Source organism: Cyprinus carpio, chromosome B24 (assembly GCF_018340385.1).
Source record: "Cyprinus carpio isolate SPL01 chromosome B24, ASM1834038v1, whole genome shotgun sequence".
Classification (NCBI taxonomy): domain Eukaryota; kingdom Metazoa; phylum Chordata; class Actinopteri; order Cypriniformes; family Cyprinidae; genus Cyprinus; species Cyprinus carpio.
Genome location: NC_056620.1, coordinates 8,669,752 through 8,688,924, shown reverse-complemented (window position 1 = coordinate 8,688,924; position 19,173 = coordinate 8,669,752). Strand labels below are relative to the sequence as shown.

The 19,173-nt window shown below is 37.3% G+C and overlaps 3 protein-coding genes across 3 annotated transcripts in view; 2 read left to right on the top strand and 1 right to left on the bottom strand.

Moving 5' to 3' along the window:
- Positions 1-15,351, bottom strand: part of LOC109094102 (CYFIP-related Rac1 interactor B) — a 53,776-nt gene extending 38,425 nt beyond the window's left edge. Inside the window, 1 exon segment of the mRNA XM_042751695.1 lies at positions 15,145-15,351. The gene's annotated coding sequence lies outside the window, so the exon portion shown is untranslated.
- Positions 4,098-14,166, top strand: LOC122142196. Its single transcript, XM_042751898.1, has 4 exons — positions 4,098-4,383; positions 4,560-5,165; positions 5,795-5,875; positions 13,972-14,166. Exons 2-4 carry the CDS (start codon positions 4,590-4,592, stop codon positions 14,164-14,166), a joined length of 852 nt encoding a protein of 283 aa, XP_042607832.1. The 5' UTR covers positions 4,098-4,383; positions 4,560-4,589.
- A 1,024-nt stretch (positions 15,352-16,375) lies between the features above and the next one.
- si:dkey-37o8.1 (Elongation factor 1-alpha-like) lies at positions 16,376-19,126 on the top strand. The gene is made up of 7 exons (XM_042751693.1): positions 16,376-16,612; positions 16,691-16,870; positions 16,978-17,274; positions 17,826-17,976; positions 18,064-18,320; positions 18,395-18,629; positions 18,754-19,126. The coding sequence occupies exons 1-7, from the start codon at positions 16,469-16,471 to the stop codon at positions 18,864-18,866; spliced, it is 1,377 nt and encodes a 458-aa protein (XP_042607627.1). The 5' UTR covers positions 16,376-16,468; the 3' UTR covers positions 18,867-19,126.
- The last annotated feature ends 47 nt before the right edge of the window (positions 19,127-19,173 follow it).

Genomic DNA, 19,173 nt, shown 5'->3' with positions numbered 1-19,173 from the left:
CAATCTTCAGAATCAGCAGTGGGGCAGAGTTTGCACTGAAGTGGATTGGGAGAAAAACCCATTCATTACACTTACAGTGGTGTGGATTGGTTTTGAAAACAAATGGAAATGGAAGTAGGGACAGATCTTTATATACTGTACATATAGAAACAGACTGATTTTTTTAATGCCAACTTTAAAGTGCACTTACACTATTTTAAAATGTATTACAATAGGTTTACATGCATCCAAGGTATAAAAAAAAAAAAAAAAAAAAAAAAAAAAAAAAAAAAAAATGGCTTTCATTTTCTCATAATATAGGGCCCTATGATTTCTGCGATGTGGAAAACGCGGACGGAATCCAGTAATAAAAATGGAATTCACAGTTTAACACGGAATGTCATGGAATTTGTCAAATTTTTAAGGAATTAATCCAAAGGTCATTACATTTAAATCAAATCGCGATATGGACTAGTATCTTTAATATTAAGCCACAATAAGTCGATTTAAATATGAATCCTGGATGTTCTGCGTGTCTCTGAATGAATGACACAGGCACGTGGTTTAATCTACTAAACACATATTGAAGTGCGCGTGACGCTCACATTGATTTCAGCTTCTGCCGTCTCACTAAATGAGGACGTAAACACATGAACAACATCTCCAGAACTGCTCTGAGAGTCACTTCATGAGCATTTGACTGTTTGACCGTTTGAACTAGCATCATATCACATACACAGAACTGTAAAGGTATTCATGGCAACCCGTCAAAATAAAAGTTTGGTTTGATTTGAATACCTTTATAGTTCTGTGTATGTGATATGATGCTATATTACTATTTTTCAGTAGAAAGTACATAGCCTACTACTACTGCTACTACTACTAAAATGAAACAAACATTATTTTTAAGGAATAATCACACAACATTTCTTCCATGTTTTAATTTTAATAGTAAATCCCCTTTGTTTGCCAAAAAATAAAGTTTATTTAATTTTCAATAATTAAAAGATCAATTAAATTCTATGCTTTCATCTGATAACCAGAAAATTTTAAATACACAGAATTTCTGAGGGGAAAAAAAAAATTATAAGGCTACTTTAAGAAAAAGAAATGAACAAATTAAGTTGTTTTATGCATTCAAATAATTATATATGCTAAAACACAGAATTTGGTAACAAAAAAAATATAGTGAGAACAAATACAACATTTCAAATTTTTGTTAAACTTTTAATAAATTGATGTGAAAATGTATCTTTCATGATTTTAATTAATTAGACATGCCTTTTGATTAAAAAAAATTAATGTAACTATTAAAAAGGAGCAGAGAAAAATTAAAACTGACAAAAAAAACAGAATACAGAAAAATTAAAACAGAAAAAACGGAATTTGGAAAAAAATAAAACAGAATTTAGGAAAAAAATAAAACAGATTTCATAGGGCCCTTATAATACTGCAGCATCACTTCTTGTCTCACAGTGCCTGATAATGTTAGTTCATGGATCTGGTCTTTCTAAACCCCCCTTTTCCATATTCTGCTCTGATTGGTCAGATGGGATCAACTAAATGCTTGATTTTCAAAAGTATGTGAAGTACACTGTATACACTCTGTGCAATTGTTGCCGTAAACTTGCATGTTATTGAATGAACAATTTATTAGTTGCACACCAGTCTGTTATAGGGACACTGACATTTTCAATCCTCTAAATATAATGCATCTAAAATTGACCTAAAATCTAGACTAGGCTATATAAAAGTTTTCTAAAAAAATTTTTTAAAAAATTCCAGGAAGCTGCAATCATTTGCAAAAAAAAAAAAAAAAGTTTTTTTCCCTCCCTCTGTCTGCAACTCAGAGAACAACAACACAGATGATATATTTATATATGTAATATATATGTATATATTATATATATGTAAAAATATATAAAACAGAAATATATTTTTTCATATCGTCAAAGCATCCAACTGTAACTAAAATAGCACACCAAACAATTGTAACCGTCATTTTATTAAACTAATTTTTAATGTTTTTTTTTCTTGTTTTTTTTGTGAAAAGAAACAAAACGTATTCTCGTAGCTTCATAAAATTATGGAAATTTACAGATGTCCTTACTACCTTTCTGGGCCTCAGAACATTTTAGTTGCATTGCTGTCTATGCAGGATCAGAAAGCTCTCGGATTTAATAAAAAATATCTTAATTTTTGTTCCAAAGATGGACCAAGGTCTTACAGGTTTGGAACAACATGAGGGTGAGTAATTAATGTCAGTTTTCATTTTGGGGTGAACTATCCCTTTAATGATTACAAAAATGTTCATTTTTGGTGAACCAAAAGCAGAAAGTACATAACTACAGCCCTAAGCCTACGCTAACGGTAGGCATTTATTTACTCAAGACAGACCTTGTCTAGAAGACAAAAAATGCAGAGGAAACTGAGTGCAGTGGGTGGTTGAGTCATTTAACAACATTTCTTACTGCCTAACAAATTACTATCTTTACCCCCACACCCCAGTGCTGTCTGTTTGCCCTGACCCACATTAAAACAGTATGGGGAGATGGTAACTATCAGTGAAGGTGAACCTGAGGAGGTCATTGAGACAGCAGCTACTCAGAGCAGTGAAAGATTTACTCTTTCTTTTATAGTTTGATTAAGATTAAGGACAGACAGCAGCACGAACAAAATATGCTGTCACTTTAAGACTAAATGCAATATACACATCTGATTTTCTCCCATCAGTTTGTTCACTTAAGACATAAACAATTTGTTTAAGTGAATAATCACAAATTGAATCACGGTTTTGTTTTTTTTGTTTGTTTTTTGACATCTTTGTGTGTATATGTCCCTTTAGACACACAACTAATGCCCAAAGTATACTTTGCTTGTCCACGTTCTGCTCCGTCTCTGAACACTCACAAAGAAAGTCACATGGGGAGCAGTGTCTTTTCATGGCTTAATGCGCTTTTTAACATCTTTTTTTATTATTATTATCAAGCACAACCCGCAGTTTAGCATTTTTCCACTGACTTTTGGATTATTGGAGAAAATAAGACCTGTGACTAACAATAGTTTATGATTTTTACACATTTTGTTCAAGATAACATTCACAAATTAAAATGTTGAAGCTTAAATGAATAGTTCATCCAAAACTAAAAAAAAAAAAAAAAAAAAAAAAAAAAAAAAAAAAAAAAAAAAAACTGTTATCAGATATTTTTTATGAAATCCGAGAGCTTTTTGACTCTCAATAGACAGCAACACAACTGACATGCTGAACGTGTGTCGAAGACTGACACGGAAGTAAACAAGCAGCATATCAAATAAACCACTTAAGTTCCACATTTTCACAAAAAGTATTCTTGTAGCTTCATAGCATTTCGGTTGAACCACTAATGCCACATTTTTAACAATGACCTTACTACGTTAGTTGCATTGCTGTCTATGCAGGGTCAGAAAGCTCTTCATCAAAAAAAAAAAAAATTCGTAATTTGTGTTCTGAAGATGGGTTTGGAACGACACAAGGGTGAGTAGTTAATGACAGAATTACAATTTTTGGGTGAACTATCCTTTTATATACAGTTGCCAGAAATAAAAAAATAGGATATAAATAAACTATACCACAACTGCATGACTTCAATGTCACCACCAGTAAGTACAACAAGTAAGTAAGTACGTACTACAAATTGGCTGGGCTTGCAAAATTTCTAAATCCCTGGTAGCCCTTCGGGCTGGCATTCTGTTTTGGTAGCCCAAAATGAATTTAACTAGCCCGAATAAAAAAATACTTCGGCTGAACTTTACTGTGGACAAATCGGCATGATCAGCAAAAACTAGTAGCATATTGGGATGTAACGATTCAATAAACTTACGATGCAATAAAATTCACAATACAGATTATTATATATAAATATATATATATAGAATTTTCTTACAATTGTAATGTGGGTTTTGTTTCATGTTTGGGTTTTGTCATGTTCATGTTTTCATGTCTTTTATTTTGTTATTGTTTGATTGCTGTTTGTGTCATGCTTCCCTTGCCCTCTTGTCTTCATGCTATTGGTTCCTCTTGTTCATTGTGTCATGTTTTGATTGGTTTATTGTCTTGTCATGTGATTTTAAGTTCTGTTTACTCATTGGTTGTTTTAGTCATGTGCCTTGTTCCCCATTGGTTTGTTCATGTCATGTGTCCATCATTGTCTGTCTTTTGCCATTGTCCCCTGTCATGTATTACTGTTGTAACCTGCTGTCGGTGAGTCCAGTCAAGTCTGTTTCATGCCAAGGATGTTTGGATTATCACCTTGTAAATAAACTGCACTTGGGTTCTCAATACTCTGGCCTTCAGTGGACTGATCTTTACACAATACAATACCCCCAAAATGAATCCAGCAGATCGCCTAGTGAGCCTCCATCAAGGTAATCGCTCTGAGGACTACGTGGCAGATTTTTGCGAACTGTACTACCTGGTAGATTTTAATGATACTTTCCTCAAAGACATATTCCGTTTTGGTTTAAATAAGAGCACTTCTCAGTTAATGCCACGGAAAACATCACGCTGGTCACTTGAACAATATATTGACTTTGCATTACAGTTGAGTGGGTCTGCTTTCACTGTGTGTGTCATGGAGGAGGAACATGACACTTCCCCAAAGCCTGCTCATCTCATGACTGCTATGCCAAAGCCTACTAACATCATGTCTGCCAAACCACAGCCTGCTCACATTATGTTTACTATGCCAAAGCCTGCTAACGTCAAGCCTGCTACTCTAGGACCTGCTCACCACATGCCAGTTAAGTCACAGTTTACTCATATGTCTACCAAGTCTAAGCCTGATCACATCATGTCTGCCAAGCCAGAGTCCTCTAACATCATGTCTGCTACCCCAGGGTTTGCTCCCATCATGCCTGCTACGCCAAGTCCTCTTCACATCACGTCTACCAAGCCAGAGCCCGCTGACATCATGCCGGTCTCTCAAGAGATTCTCCACAACATGGCCGCCATTGAAGAGCTTCGACGCAAGATGGACACCACACAAGAGTCTCTTCACAAAATGGCCGCCCTTCTAGAGTCTCGACACGTCGCAACTGATCCTCCAGAGTCTCGTCACGACATAGCCGCCATTCCAGAGTCTCGTCTCGTCACGACATGGCCGCCATTCCAGAGTCTCCTCTCGTCACGACATGGCTGCCATTCCAGAGTCTCGTCACGACATGGCTGCCATTCCAGAGTCTCGTCACGACATGGCTGCCATTCCAGAGTCTCGTCATGACATGGCTGCCATTCCAGAGTCTCGTCATGACATGGCCGCCATTCCAGAGTCTCGTCACGACATGGCTGCCATTCCAGAGTCTCGTCACGACATGGCTGCCATTCCAGAGTCTCGTCATGACATGGCCGCCATTCCAGAGTCTGCTCACATCATGCCTGTCGAGCCAGGGCCTTCACACAAGATGGCTGCCACGCCTGAGTCCCCGGCCCAAGATGGCTGCCACGCCTGAGTCCCCGGCCCAAGATGGCTGCCACGCCTGAGTCCCCGGCCCAAGATGGCTGCCACGCCTGAGTCCCCGGCCCAAGATGGCTGCCACGCCTGAGTCCCCGGCCCAAGATGGCTGCCACGCCTGAGTCCCCGGCCCAAGATGGCTGCCACGCCTGAGTCCCCAGCCAAGATGGCCGCCACGCCTGAGTCCCTGGCCAAGCCTGAGTCTCGCCATGTCATGGCTGTCACAGAGACTGTTCCTGTGACCTCAGTGCTTCAAGTAATGGCAGTCACCATTTTGAGCGTGTGGGCTGCAACACTATGCTCCTGAGATGTCTTCTGTCCACGAGCCTGCTCCTGAGGCCGCTCCTGACTGTGAATTCACTCCAGTGGCCCCAGAGGCGGTGGTCTCCACTGCAGAACCTCCAGAGGTGGTGGCACCCACCTTTGAACTCTCTGCCTGTCCTGCCATGGCCAAGGAGGCCGTCCACGAACTCTCTGCCTGTCCTGCCACGGCCAAGGAGGCCGTCCACGAACTCTCTGCCTGTCCTGCCACGGCCAAGGAGGCCACTTAAGAACTCACTGTTTGTCCTGTCACAGCCAAGTGGTCTGTCCATGTCTCTGCACCGCCATGGCTCCCCGCTCTGCCTGCTTGTTATTGTTTGATTGCTGTTTGTCATGCTTCCCTTGCCCTCTTGTCTTCATGCTATTGGTTCCTCTTGTTCATTGTGTCATGTTCTGATTGGTTAATTGTATTGTCATGTGATTATCAGTTCTGTTTACTCATTGGTTGTTTTAGTCATGTGCCTTGTTCCCCATTGGTTTGTTCATGTCATGAGTCCATCATTGTCTGTTAAGTAGCCATGTTTTTGCCATTGTTCCCTGTCGTGTATTAATGTAACCTGCTGTCAGTGAGTCCAGTCAAGTCTGTTTCATGTCAAGTCTGTTCACGTTTGTTCAAGTCAAGTCTTTGTTTATTGTTTGGATTATCACCTTGTAAATAAACTGCACTTAGGTTCTCACTACGCTCGCCTTCAGTGGACTGGTCTTTACAACAATTTATTTAAATATTTATTTATTTTTTTACAAAATGAGATTTAAGACAAATTATAAATGAAAAGGTGTCCTTTTATTATTTCTCAGACAAAATGCTGCATATTTCTTTGTGAAATTAAAATGATAAATGATAAAACTTCATTTTAAAACAAATCCCAAATCAAATAAAAATTATACAACTAGAAGAAATCTCTTCATATAAACAAAGCCTTTGCCTGTGCTCCATATAAAATCAGAGGCAACCATTTAAATTACTATCCAAAAAGAGTCTAAATACATGTTATTTGGATTGTATGATTTAAAAATTTGAAGCAAAGACCGAATGGTCTGATTTTAGCTTCATGAATGAGACACAAATGTCAGTCTCTGACAGCAGGTGTCATTAATGGGACAACAGGTATTTAAAGGCTGCTGCCCCTTTAAGACGGATCCAATATAATAATGAACAGGAGAGTTCTTACTCCACTGTATACGTTCACTTAAGACATAACCGACTGTGTTTACGAGAATACTTGCAGAGACAGTTAATTTGAGAATTTTGTGTTCATTTTAGAAGCAAGGATACCCGAAAGAGGAATCAATTCTGTGTATGTGCTTTGTCTGAAAAGCGGCTCTCTTACAAGCTAGTGAACAACGTGAATCAAGTTAGGGATTTTAAATCACTATTCTAGATAGCCCGTCGGGCAGGGTGGTGATACATTTTGGTAGCCTGACTGGAAAACACAAAAGCCCCGGGACGTCGTGCAAGCGATTTTGCGAGCCCTGAATTGGAAAGTTAAAATAGATTGCAAGAGTGCAAATAAAGTCAACATGGCTTTTAAAAGAACTATAGTAAATTTTCCGGTTTGGTGTGATAGACACATCTCTAGCCCTATTAGGCATTTTATTAGCAACCACTTTTAAACACACACACCTAAATGCTTAAAATTCACAAGTGGCCCATGGATATGTTTTTTGTCATAGAACAAAACATGAAAATATCTTGAGCTTGCATTAACCACAGACCACAGAGCACTTCAACACATTAACACATTTTAGCTACTCATTCTCCAGCACTATTGGATGATATAAACAAGGTGCAAATAGTAATAGGAGTAACTTGCTCCCAAATGTACATCGAGAGTTGCATCTGTATGCACATTGTGTGATAGGGTCCTTTTATGGTTTTACAGTAGGTTTAATATTTTATTTTAACATTTAATTTTTGTATATACTTGAAACATTACAAGCTAAAATTATTTGATGAAACATTCTTCTAAGACTATAAATTCACACGTAAATGGCAAAAATATAAGATGATGGCTAACCACAGATTAGTAAACCTTTTCTTCTGGGCATAAGAGGGAAATGTGGAACCCTGGGGTGGACCATCTAAAATCAGCCCAAGCCTCAAGCATGAAGAGTCATGAGCTGACTAATGAGGCAAAAACATGCTTGACTCATATCCTCTTTTAGCTCTGTGAGCACACAACTCAGACATCACCAAAACCAACCAAATTCTCACTTAGCGACAGCATGACTTCACTAGAATAAGCCATATATGCTGCTTATAGTCAGCTCTGTTTAAAACATGTCCCTAATGCTTTCTGACTGAGAGCAGAGAGTTTAGTATAACCCTTCTGCTTCATTGAAGATTGGCATGTTAAAGGCAACAGATGGATATTGTTGGGTTTCCTTCCCAACTGTTGCCAAGTCATCTGTGCTGGTTACCATGTTCAGCCATCCTCACCATGGAAACAAGAGGGAGGGGACTCTACAATATATGTAGAGTCAGTGTCAAAGTGACACAGTTGAAGCAAAATCTAGAAATGGGCTCATCACTGCTGAACAAAAGAAACTGAAGAAAGAGCTGCAAGCTAATTTCTCATTTTGCACATTTCAGCAGGTCTGGCTTTTACAAAATTATTGTTATAATTATTATTATTATTATTTCTAATCCTTAAAGACATGAATGGCAACCAGAGCACATTTAACAATGTAACATATTCCTAAGATAAACAATGTAGGGCAGGGCTTAATTGTGTCCACTGGGATTTGGTTGGGTTGTCAAAATTAGTCATATATATATATATATATATATATATATATATATATATATATATATATATATATATATATATTAGCCATACAGATTTTAATAGATCAGCAGAAAAAAAAAAAAAAAAAAAAAAAAAAAAAAAAAAAAAAAAAAAAAACTTTTAGGCATGGGGGAAAACTGCATTTAGAAAACTTTTTGTATGATTTCTATACGAAAATATGATTTTCTTTAGACTACACACAATAAGGCCAGAGACATTAAATGTTATAAATTATGGGTTTAATAAGGTCAAATTCTTCTTTAATGTTTATTTTATAACTAGTAACACAAACGTTGTTGTTGTTGTTTTTTATATGGTTTCACTTTTTGTATTAATTAACTTTAATGACCCTGAGCAAAGTTCGCCCCTCCTTAAAACATAAGAATAGAGAATTTTTTTCTCCCCTTCATTTCCTTTCAAGCACATGGTTTCAAGTACCAAATGTGCGTGTCAAAGTGGTGTATGTTTTCAGTTCTATTCAACACTTAAGAATTGAAATGTTAAAATCCTGATGTGGAAATCAAGTGAAAAAAATAAATTAAAAAAACACACTGCTCAGTTCAACTGCTACTAGTTGACATGTGGAGACTTGAAATTAAGAAAGTACAACATTACATGCTGCTGCAAGACAGAGTACAGCGATCACCTGAGGTTAAAATAAATAAATAAAATGAATTACATGCCACAGGGACATGTGGTTTTGAGGCATAACAACACACAATGGTTAATATCATAACACAAAAAAAATCATTCAACTTTCAACATTGTTTAAAAACAACTAAATATGAAAAAAGTATTAAACTTTGTAAAAAGAATTAGTCTACAATTTCAGCAAGACAATCACACTTATTAGAAACGAGGTATATTTCCACTTGGACAGCATCTTATGGGGTAAAGGGCAAACCGAGGTGAAACAGGAAGTTTAGTGAGCTAGTTCAGAGTGAAGATTAGCACTTATAAATTTAGTACAATAAACTTCCTTATGTCTTTAGGCAAATTATACAGATTATCATTCCAGCAACAACAGGCATATAGACAGCACACTTCTCCTGCTTCACATCTTGCAATGGTTCGAATACTAACTATATTATTATAAAATTATTATAAATTTATATTATTATAAATATATATTATAAAATTGCTTACATTCATGTTAAAGTAAACAAATGCTCTATAGTGGGGAGTTATCATAAGGAAATTGCTTCAACAACAAAAAATACCATCACCGATTTGTACACTGCATTCTTAAAAGGTTTACAGCACCAATCTTTCACTAACCTCCAAATACACAAAACATTTCCCCAGATCTAACATTCTTACTAAGATTAAGAGATTAGCAAAAAGTGCTAATTACAAAAATGGATGCACACTGTGGCCTATGGCTCACAAAACATCTGTTTTGGGGACATCTATCTAGCATACTCGGGTACACTTTTTTTACATTCAAAAGTTTGGTGGCAGGTTTTTTTTTGTTGTTGTTGTGTTGTTTTGTTTTTTCATTTTATCATTTTTTTCATAATATCATTCATTTTATTTAGAAAATTTTCTTGTTCACCGGAGATGCATTTATTTGATCAAAAAAAAAACAGTAATAGAGTAAAAACAGTATTAACGCAGTAATACTCAACAATTACAATTTTAAAATAATTACAAATTTTAAAATGTAATTAATTCCTATGATGGCAAAGTAAATTTTTCAGCAGCCATAACTTCAGTGTCACATGATCCTTCATAAATCATTATTTTACTAATTTCTTATTATTACAATGTTGAAAACAATGTTTTTTTAGGATTTTTTTCAACGAATAGAAAGTTATTTACTGCCACTTTTAATAAATTTATTTAATCCCTGCTGAATAAAATCATTCAAACTTAAAGGGTTAGTACACCCAAAAATGAAAATTAGGCTGTGTTTTACTCCAAGGCATCCTAGGTGTATATGACTTTCATCTTTTTAGACGAATCTAGTCGGAGTTATATTATAAAAAAAAAAAACCTTTCAAGCTCTATCATTGAAGTCAGTTGGTGTTGCATTGTTCAGTCCAAAATAATTTTAATAAAAAGCACCCATCCATAAAAAAAAAAAAAAAAAAAAAAAAAAAAAGTGTCTCACACGGCTCCGGGGGGTGAACAAAGGTTAGCAAATCGATGTGTGTTTGTAAGAAAAATATCCATATTCAAACCATAATAATCACTTTAATCTAGCTTGTGCTCACTGCTGTAAACGAAGCAGTTCTGGGGGAATGACGTATAAGGTCAACTCTGCATATGCGCCAAGATTAAAGTGATTATTACGTTTTGACTATGGATATTCTCCTTACAAAAATGCATCAATTCGCAACAAGAGGCCTTTGTTCACCCCCCAGAGCCGTGTAGGACACTTTTTTATGGATGGGCACTTTTTATCTAACTTCTTTTGGACTGAAGCAATGCAACACCCGCTGACAGCAATGACAGAGCTTGAAAGATCAAAGACAATTTTTTATATAACTCCAACTCGTCTGAAAAGAAGAAAGTCATATACACCTAGGATGCTTCGGGGGTGAGTAAAACGCAGCCTAATTTTCATTTTTGGGTGAACTAACCCTTTAATTCCCACCATATATCCATAATTCCAATATTATCTATTATCCATCAAACTAATCTGACTAATCTGGCGTTCACTTAAAATTTTAAATGGTGAGTGCAGCGTGCATACAGCACGTTAGCATTCGTTAGGCGGCTAGCTTGTCATTCACATTTCCATTCACGTTTCTATTCACATCTATTACAGTTTTCTTTTTTCTCTTGCCCCGTTTCTTTTCTCTCTCGCAACGTTTTTCTCGAGTTCATCAAACAACAGTGGTAAGTCAGAATCATTCTTCCATCATGGTGAGTAATGGCTTCTTTTCCAGCTATTGTTGTTTGCACCGCTTGCTGTCGGTGACGAGGGATTCACATGTGATAAATTCAGGGAAATAGTTAGGCTGACTTTGAATGCGACTAGCTCAGGTTAAATTGTTCGGTTCCGGTTACAGAGCCTCTGCAGTAGGGCGATTGGGTGACCATGAGGCGGCATAGTCGTGGGTCAAAACACCGCTCTTTTGTTCCAATCAAAACATTAAACAGGTTCTCCCCACTCAGTGATGAAACCTAATCAAACTGCTCTAGTTATTGGCAATTCTATTGTACGGAACAAACAAACAATATTCCGTAATCAGTGGAAACGTTACAGTGTTTTCTATCGCAATAAGCGCTTGCATTCAAGTCAATAAAAATGTAATGTCTTAACTTGTTTTAGAATGGAGAAAGACTGTTCCAGCATCGTGGCCACATTACCACTTCGGGAGTGGATTATTTCTCTAATAATTTTAACGGCCTGCAACCACACCGTAAGACATTGTTCAGATGATTTATTTTAAGATAAACCTTCTGTCACAAATTCCAAAACGTCATTTTAGAGCTAATAACAGAGGCTTGGGCCATTGATATGCAGGCTAATGCAGTTAGTTAGAGAGAGAGGTGCATCTCTCAGCAGTGTTCAGCAGCAGCATCTACTAATAGCGAATCTTTAAGTTGAACTGCTTCAAGAACCTCGCTACTGAGAAATGTCACCTAGCTTTTCAGCTGCAAAACTATTTTACTGATAAATTAGCGGGGCAGCGCAGATGACACGTTTCTGTTTGTGTCTCCGCGTGTGTGCATTTGTGAGAGAGAATGGAGAAAGAAAACGTGATTTGCATACATAAAAAAGGTAGAAAACATGAAAATAGTTTGTCATTTACCCTATTGTTTGTTATATTTATTTGCTCAATGTCTTCGGATGTTTTGTTCTTTACTGTTGTAGATAGCCCAAAGTATAACAAAGAATATTATATATCTCTTCATTGTGTTTGGGCCACCCCGGACTAGCGAGTTTAGGCACATGCCTAGAATGTCTATGCTTATATGTCAAAAGATCAAGGAAATTTTGATTTCTCAGTTCATGACCCCTTTGATTATTGAATTCCTTTTTCAACCATATATTTATTGCAAAGGAAGCGCCTTAATTTGGATTTGCATGGCTGTGACAAACTGGGTATTTTAAAAAGGGATAAGCCTTTTGATATGCATCAATCCAACTTCCTGTTTCAATAGGAAATGTGTCAACACAGGAAAGAAAACTAAGCTTTTCAAACCATTTCTTGGTGTCTCTAACAATGAATAAGAATTTAAAAAAAATGCTTTCCTCAACAATGAATTTTCTCTGAGGAAATTCCTCTTTTGCTCCAACTGCAAAGCTTTCTTTCTATTGAAAAAAGATTATGTGTCCTATCAGCTAACCTGTAGATAACAGTGAAATATTCACCACACAAATATTACAGCTGATATTTTAGCCATGAGTCAAGAGCACAAGGAGATGATCATAAGCTTGACTAGTTTAAAAACCCAACCACTCAATACAGTTCAGGTCACAATGTGCCTTTAATTTTAATTGGGGACTGTTAAATAAAATTGTACACCTGCTACACCATTAATCTAAATGCTTACCAAGTCCTCTCTTAAATAAACAAACACTGATGCACACACCTACCACTTCCACACCAGTTACCTCACAAAAGTGGCTTACAAGTACCTTTATTTACGACATGCATCTGCCTGTTAAACAAGCACAGCCAAAGTGTTTACCCCTAACATCACAACAAGCAAAAAAAACAATTTCAACAACTCCCACAACACAACAATATTTACATACACATACATACATCCATACATATATATATATATATATAAAAATTTTTTTTTTTTTTTTTTTTTTTACCATTTTGCACACAGTACCCTGCCTCAAAGGTCATTAACTTGATGATTTACACATAGTATGCAACTTATATTTTGGAGTAAAGTGTTTTGACATTACAAAAAAAAAAAAAAAAAAAAAACACTTATATAAAAAATCTGCCCTAATAAAATGACTAAACTCTAATAATAGCATGAACTGATAAAACCAAAATGGAAACACATCATTATTTGATGAACAGAAACAGAAAACCATTGAAACATTATAAATGTCACTTTTGATTAATTTAATGCATCCTTGCTGAATACCAATACTAACTTCTTTCAATGGATAAATATATTCAAATGAATAAATAATATTGTATATCTGACTGCCTCCAAACTTTTGAATGTGTCTATATTATGCAAGATTCTATCTGTGACCACCAAGCCTGTAAATTTTTCATCAAACTTACATAAACGATGATCCATTCAATTTGCTCCCTGATGTGCTACAAATGATCTAAATGCAGTCCCATCGGGCAACATCCACCTACACATATAAACACGCTTCCACATTAAGAACCCATCTCAATCTGGGCATGGCTTAAAATATAGGCTATGGCGCTGACACATAACAAAGTGGCAGAAACCACCAGATCAGAGTCTTCCTGTATGCTATGCTTGACTTCAAGCCTCACCTACATACCATAAAAGGAAAGGGAAGGAGAAGCGATAAGATGTTAATCGAGCAGTGTGAAGAGTATCTGCACATGAATGATTGTGATGACAAAGGTTTATCCAGTATGATCGGAAATGGCAGCCTAATCTATGAGGAGGTTTATAAAGTATAAGAGACTGTATTCATCGGGGCTCATGATTGATCTCACATGTGCAGGGATGAGCTATGGATATATAAACCACTCAGTCCAGTGCTCTATGCCACACCAATACTCGATGATCTCTTATTAACATGACTTTTTTAGGAAAAGACTTTGAAAAGAAGGGAGAATAAAGTGTAAACTGCAGAACCTGACAATACTATTGCAAATGCTATTTTGGTTTGCATACATCACACCAATGACTTCAATTAGGAAAAAACAGAAAAAGCACACGGTTATAATCAAACACAGGTTTTCTGGTATGTAAAGAGTTTTGAACCAGAATTTGTTTTGCAAGTAATTTAATTAAACTGCACATAAATAAAACACACTTAGTCACATTGGACATGTAGAGCACTACACTTGAACACTAGATTTCAATACCCACTTAGGATCTGGGCAGAAGCATCAGCTGGACTTTATGTTCCCATACCTTTGACCAATGAATTACTGTACCATGAAACACTGCAGAGCTGAGTATGTCTACAAGAAGTGTATTTACTACAGAAATTTCCATATGCTTTTAAGACACAAATAATATCCTCTGACTTTTCCAGACCTGTAAATAACAATCCAAAAATAGCCTGATATTTCCAGGTTTTCCATAACCACAGGAACATCCTTGCTTATGAAAACTGAAGATCATACAGTAGCAGGTCTTACCAATGTTGCACAATGCATGGCAGAAGTTACACTGCATTGCACCGTATGACACATAGCTGCTTTACTTTTTACACTCACAAATGCATATAAACCCTGTCAAGCACTCATTTTTCATCTGTTCCTGTCTATACTCTTTTAAACAACGGATGGCCACTGGTGCCATCGTGCTGGAAGCACACCGATCAGTCACATGCTGTACTACAGCACTAATGCTTTCAGAGTTATGAATATACACAATAAAGCCCGGTACATGCAGCATAAAGACATAAGAAAGGAATGAAGACAAACCTTTGATTGTGAAACGATGAAAAACACGTATGGCGTCCAGGTAGCACGCTATAAGCTCCAGGGAGAAGGCTTTAGATCTCTCTCTCCCTCTCTGTATCTGTGCCTCTCTCGCTCTCTCTCTCTCTCAGCTGTCTTACCGACTGTTATTTCCGGGTTAATAAAACGTCATGTGCTTCTCGCATTTATTTTAAATAAACACCGTAAATCAAGCTTCAAGCATTAGCTATCATATAATAAGAAAACCATTTATACTACTTTAAATATTTAGTCGCGTGTGCATTAGACACGAGATGATTTGTTATAATATAACTGAAGTTAATGAAGTATTCAGCGCGCCCCCTGCCGATCAACTTGTGCTGTTGCTCATAAGCGACACACCTGATTGATAAACTCATCCATGTAACATAAACCTGTGCAAATGCAACCAGTTACTAATGATGACACACTCAAACCTTTTTTTGTTACAAAATCACATATACTGTCTGTCACGTGAAATGATACTTGAAATTTTATAAAGTTTTCCCACATTTGACAACTTTCAGTGGGCTACATATGCCTTAACTAAATTAGTATAAGTTCAAAAGAGCCGTTTACTTTCTTCACCTGGCTAATAAAAAACATGGATGTTGAAACGTGTGCATAAATTTGGTCAGTAAATTTGCTCATTCAAAATAATTATTGAGCCATTCATCAACTCTAACCTTCATTTGATTAAAGAAATGTAAAAAAAATAAAAATAAAAATAAAAAACATACAGACCTGGAGAACATTTTAATAAAAAAAAAAAAAGTAAGCTACAGTACCACAGCAGCTCACCACGTATTCCAACACAACTTTTATCATTTAAAAAATGTTCTTACATAGGCTACAACATTTTTATCATGAAGCTTATCATGAAGTTTCCATACAAATACATTATTGATTATTAGCTATTGTTATAAAATAAAATTAGTAACTTGGCCATATGGCTGGTGCTCTCAATTTAAATTCTGAATTAAGTGATTTCACTGCCGTCAAAAAAAAAAGAGAGAGAATCTGTTAAGTAGAAATTTGAAGGGTTTTTTAAATTTTTTTTTTTTTTTTTTTTTTTACAAACAGGAGTAGGCCTATGCATTATATAACATCAGCTAGCCTATTGTAATTCATTGTGGGTGTGGTCATTATTGCATCAACGCAGTTTCAGCCTTTATTGATCACACCAGGACTTAATCACCAGCACCCATACTTAAGTGTTCCCTTTGTTGAATAGCTTTACTGTGGTTTGAAAAAGGAGTGTGGTGTATTTGGTGTGTAAAACAGATCATTATTGAAACTATCTGCAAATATGGGTAAAGAAAGAATTCATATCAACCTGGTCATAATTGGCCATGTAGACAGTGGCAAATCCACATCCACTGGTCACCTCATCTACAAATGTGGAGGAATTGACCATAGAACAATTGAGAAGTATGAGAAGGCTGCAACCCAGGTTAGTATTAACTATTAAACTTAATTCCCTTTTATGAGTGTTTAAATGTTAACTTTTTTTTTTCTTTTTTTTTCTGAAATGGGAAAGACTTCCTTCAAGTATGCCTGGGTTCTGGACAAACTGAAAGCAGAGAGGGAACGTGGCATAACAATTGATATTTCTCTGCTGAAATTCAACACTCAGAAGTACACCTTTACTATAATTGATGCACCTGGTCATCGTGACTTCATCAAGAACATGATCACAGGGACTTCACAGGTATTGATGCATCTTCAGGAGTTGAGATCCTGAGTTTTATCTGGGTTTCTCTTCTGGTACTTCCTATACATTCAAGTTGACCTAAATAGTGATCTTTTTCTACTTAGGCTGATGCTGCTCTACTGATTGTCTCTGCTGCAAAGGGTGAATTTGAGGCTGGGATTTCTCGCAATGGTCAGACGAGAGAGCATGCTTTGCTGGCTTACACCCTTGGGGTCAAACAGCTCATGGTCTGCGTCAACAAAATGGACCTCACTGAGCCACCATTCAGCCAGAAACGTTATGATGAGGTGGTGAAAAACGTTTCGGTGTTCATCAAGAAGATTGGCTTTGAGATTGGTGCTGTACCTTTCATACCCGTTTCTGGCTGGAGTGGTGATAACATGATTGCCCCATCCCAAAAGGTAATGCCATTCTTAACCGTTTTACCATGAAGACCTAGACCAGGGGTGGTGAACTCTGGTCCTGGAGTTTATCCTCCCCTGCCTGTAGCTTCCTAGTAACCCTTCAGACCTTGATTAGCTTATTCAGGTGTGTTTAGTTAGGGTTGAAGCAAAACTCTGCAGGGCTGTGGCTCTCTACAGGACTGACGTTCAGCAGCCCTGACCTAGACGAGTCCTTTTCATGTGGAGGGCTACTGTCCTACAGATTTCAGCTCCAACCCCAATCAAACATACCTGGACCAGTTAATCAAGGTGTTCAGGGCTACTTGATAATTAGACGGGTGTATTGGAACTGAAGTCTGCAGGGTTGGAGATCCCTGATGTAGAGGTACCTACCTGCAAATGTCCGCTCCAACACACCTGTCTGTAACTATCAAGTTCTGAAAATGAAAGCTGGGTGTTTAATCAGGATTGGAGCTGAACTTTCAGAAAGGCAGATTTCCAGGAACAGGATTGGGCACACCTGATAAGCAGATATAGTCTACCTCAATTAATTGCATGTTTTGTTTCAGATGCAATGGTTCAAAGGGTGGAAACTCAAGAGGAAAGAAGGCCACTCAAATGGCAGAACCTTGTTGGAAGTGCTTGATTCTCTACTTCCTCCAGTACGCAATGCGAGCAAACCACTGCGCCTTCCCCTACAAGATGTCTACAAGATTGGTGGTGGGTAAAACTACCAAATGGGTATAAAACCCCTTGTTGAAGACTCTTGACATTTAGTGTGACAGTCTAAATTGGGTTCCCCTCCAGGTGTTGGCACAGTCCCTGTGGGTAAGATTGAGACTGGTGTCTTGAAGCCTGGAATGGTTCTAACCTTCTCACCTGCGAAGTTGACTGCTGAGGTCAAGTCAATTGAGATGCATCACCAGGGGCTTCAGACCGCCCTCCCTGGCCACAATGTGGGCTTCAACATTAAAAATGTGTCTGTAAAGAACCTTCGGAGAGGTGATGTAGCAGGTAACGCACAGCAGGACCCACCATCGGATGTGAGCAGCTTCATTGCTCAGGTACAGGAGCTATGCTTTTGAGTAAAGTATGATCGAACTGACAAACTGTAACTGATTCTCTTGCACTTCAACAGATCATAATGCTGAACCACCCAGGCAAAATCAAGGTTGGCTACTCCCCTGTACTAGACTGCCACACAACTCATGTTTCCTGTCGTTTTGCTGAACTAAGGGAGAAGCTTGATCGGCGTACGGGGAAGAAACTGGAGGACTTGCCCCAGTATCTGATGTCGGGAGATGGTGCCACAGTCAAACTTGTCCCAAACAAACCCTTGTGTGTGGAGAGCTTCTTTCATTATCCACCTCTGGGTAAGGGAACTGGATTTTAAATGGTCATTACTGCTGAAAGAAGCCTGTTTTGAAGTGATCTTTTGTTTTTTGTTTTTTTTTTTTTTTTTTTTTTTTTTTTTTTTTTTTTTTTTTTTTTTGTCAGGTCGATTTGCCGTAAGGGATTTAAAACAGACAGTTGCTGTTGGAGTAATCAAGTCTGTGGAGAAGGTGGACCAAGCTAAAAAGACATCACAAAAAGCTCCTGTATCAAAATGAGCTGCTCATTTGTCCCTTTTATACTTTATTTACCAGCAGTCTGGTATGTGAACCAAAAGGTTCTCTTTAAGTTGAGCATTTCTATATAGTTTTATGTAACCACTTTATTTTGCCTTAAAGTGAAGCCGCTTTTTAAATGCGTCGCTGGTGTATTGGGTTGTTTAAAGTGACTCTAGGGCCCAATATGAGGTTTGGCATGGCTGTAGAGAAGCATTAAAAGTATGTTGCTGGACTGCAAATAAATTTGAGTTTTCACTTGAGTTGTTGCATGTGTGCTCTAGAGTCCACTTGTAGCAGTGCTGGTGAG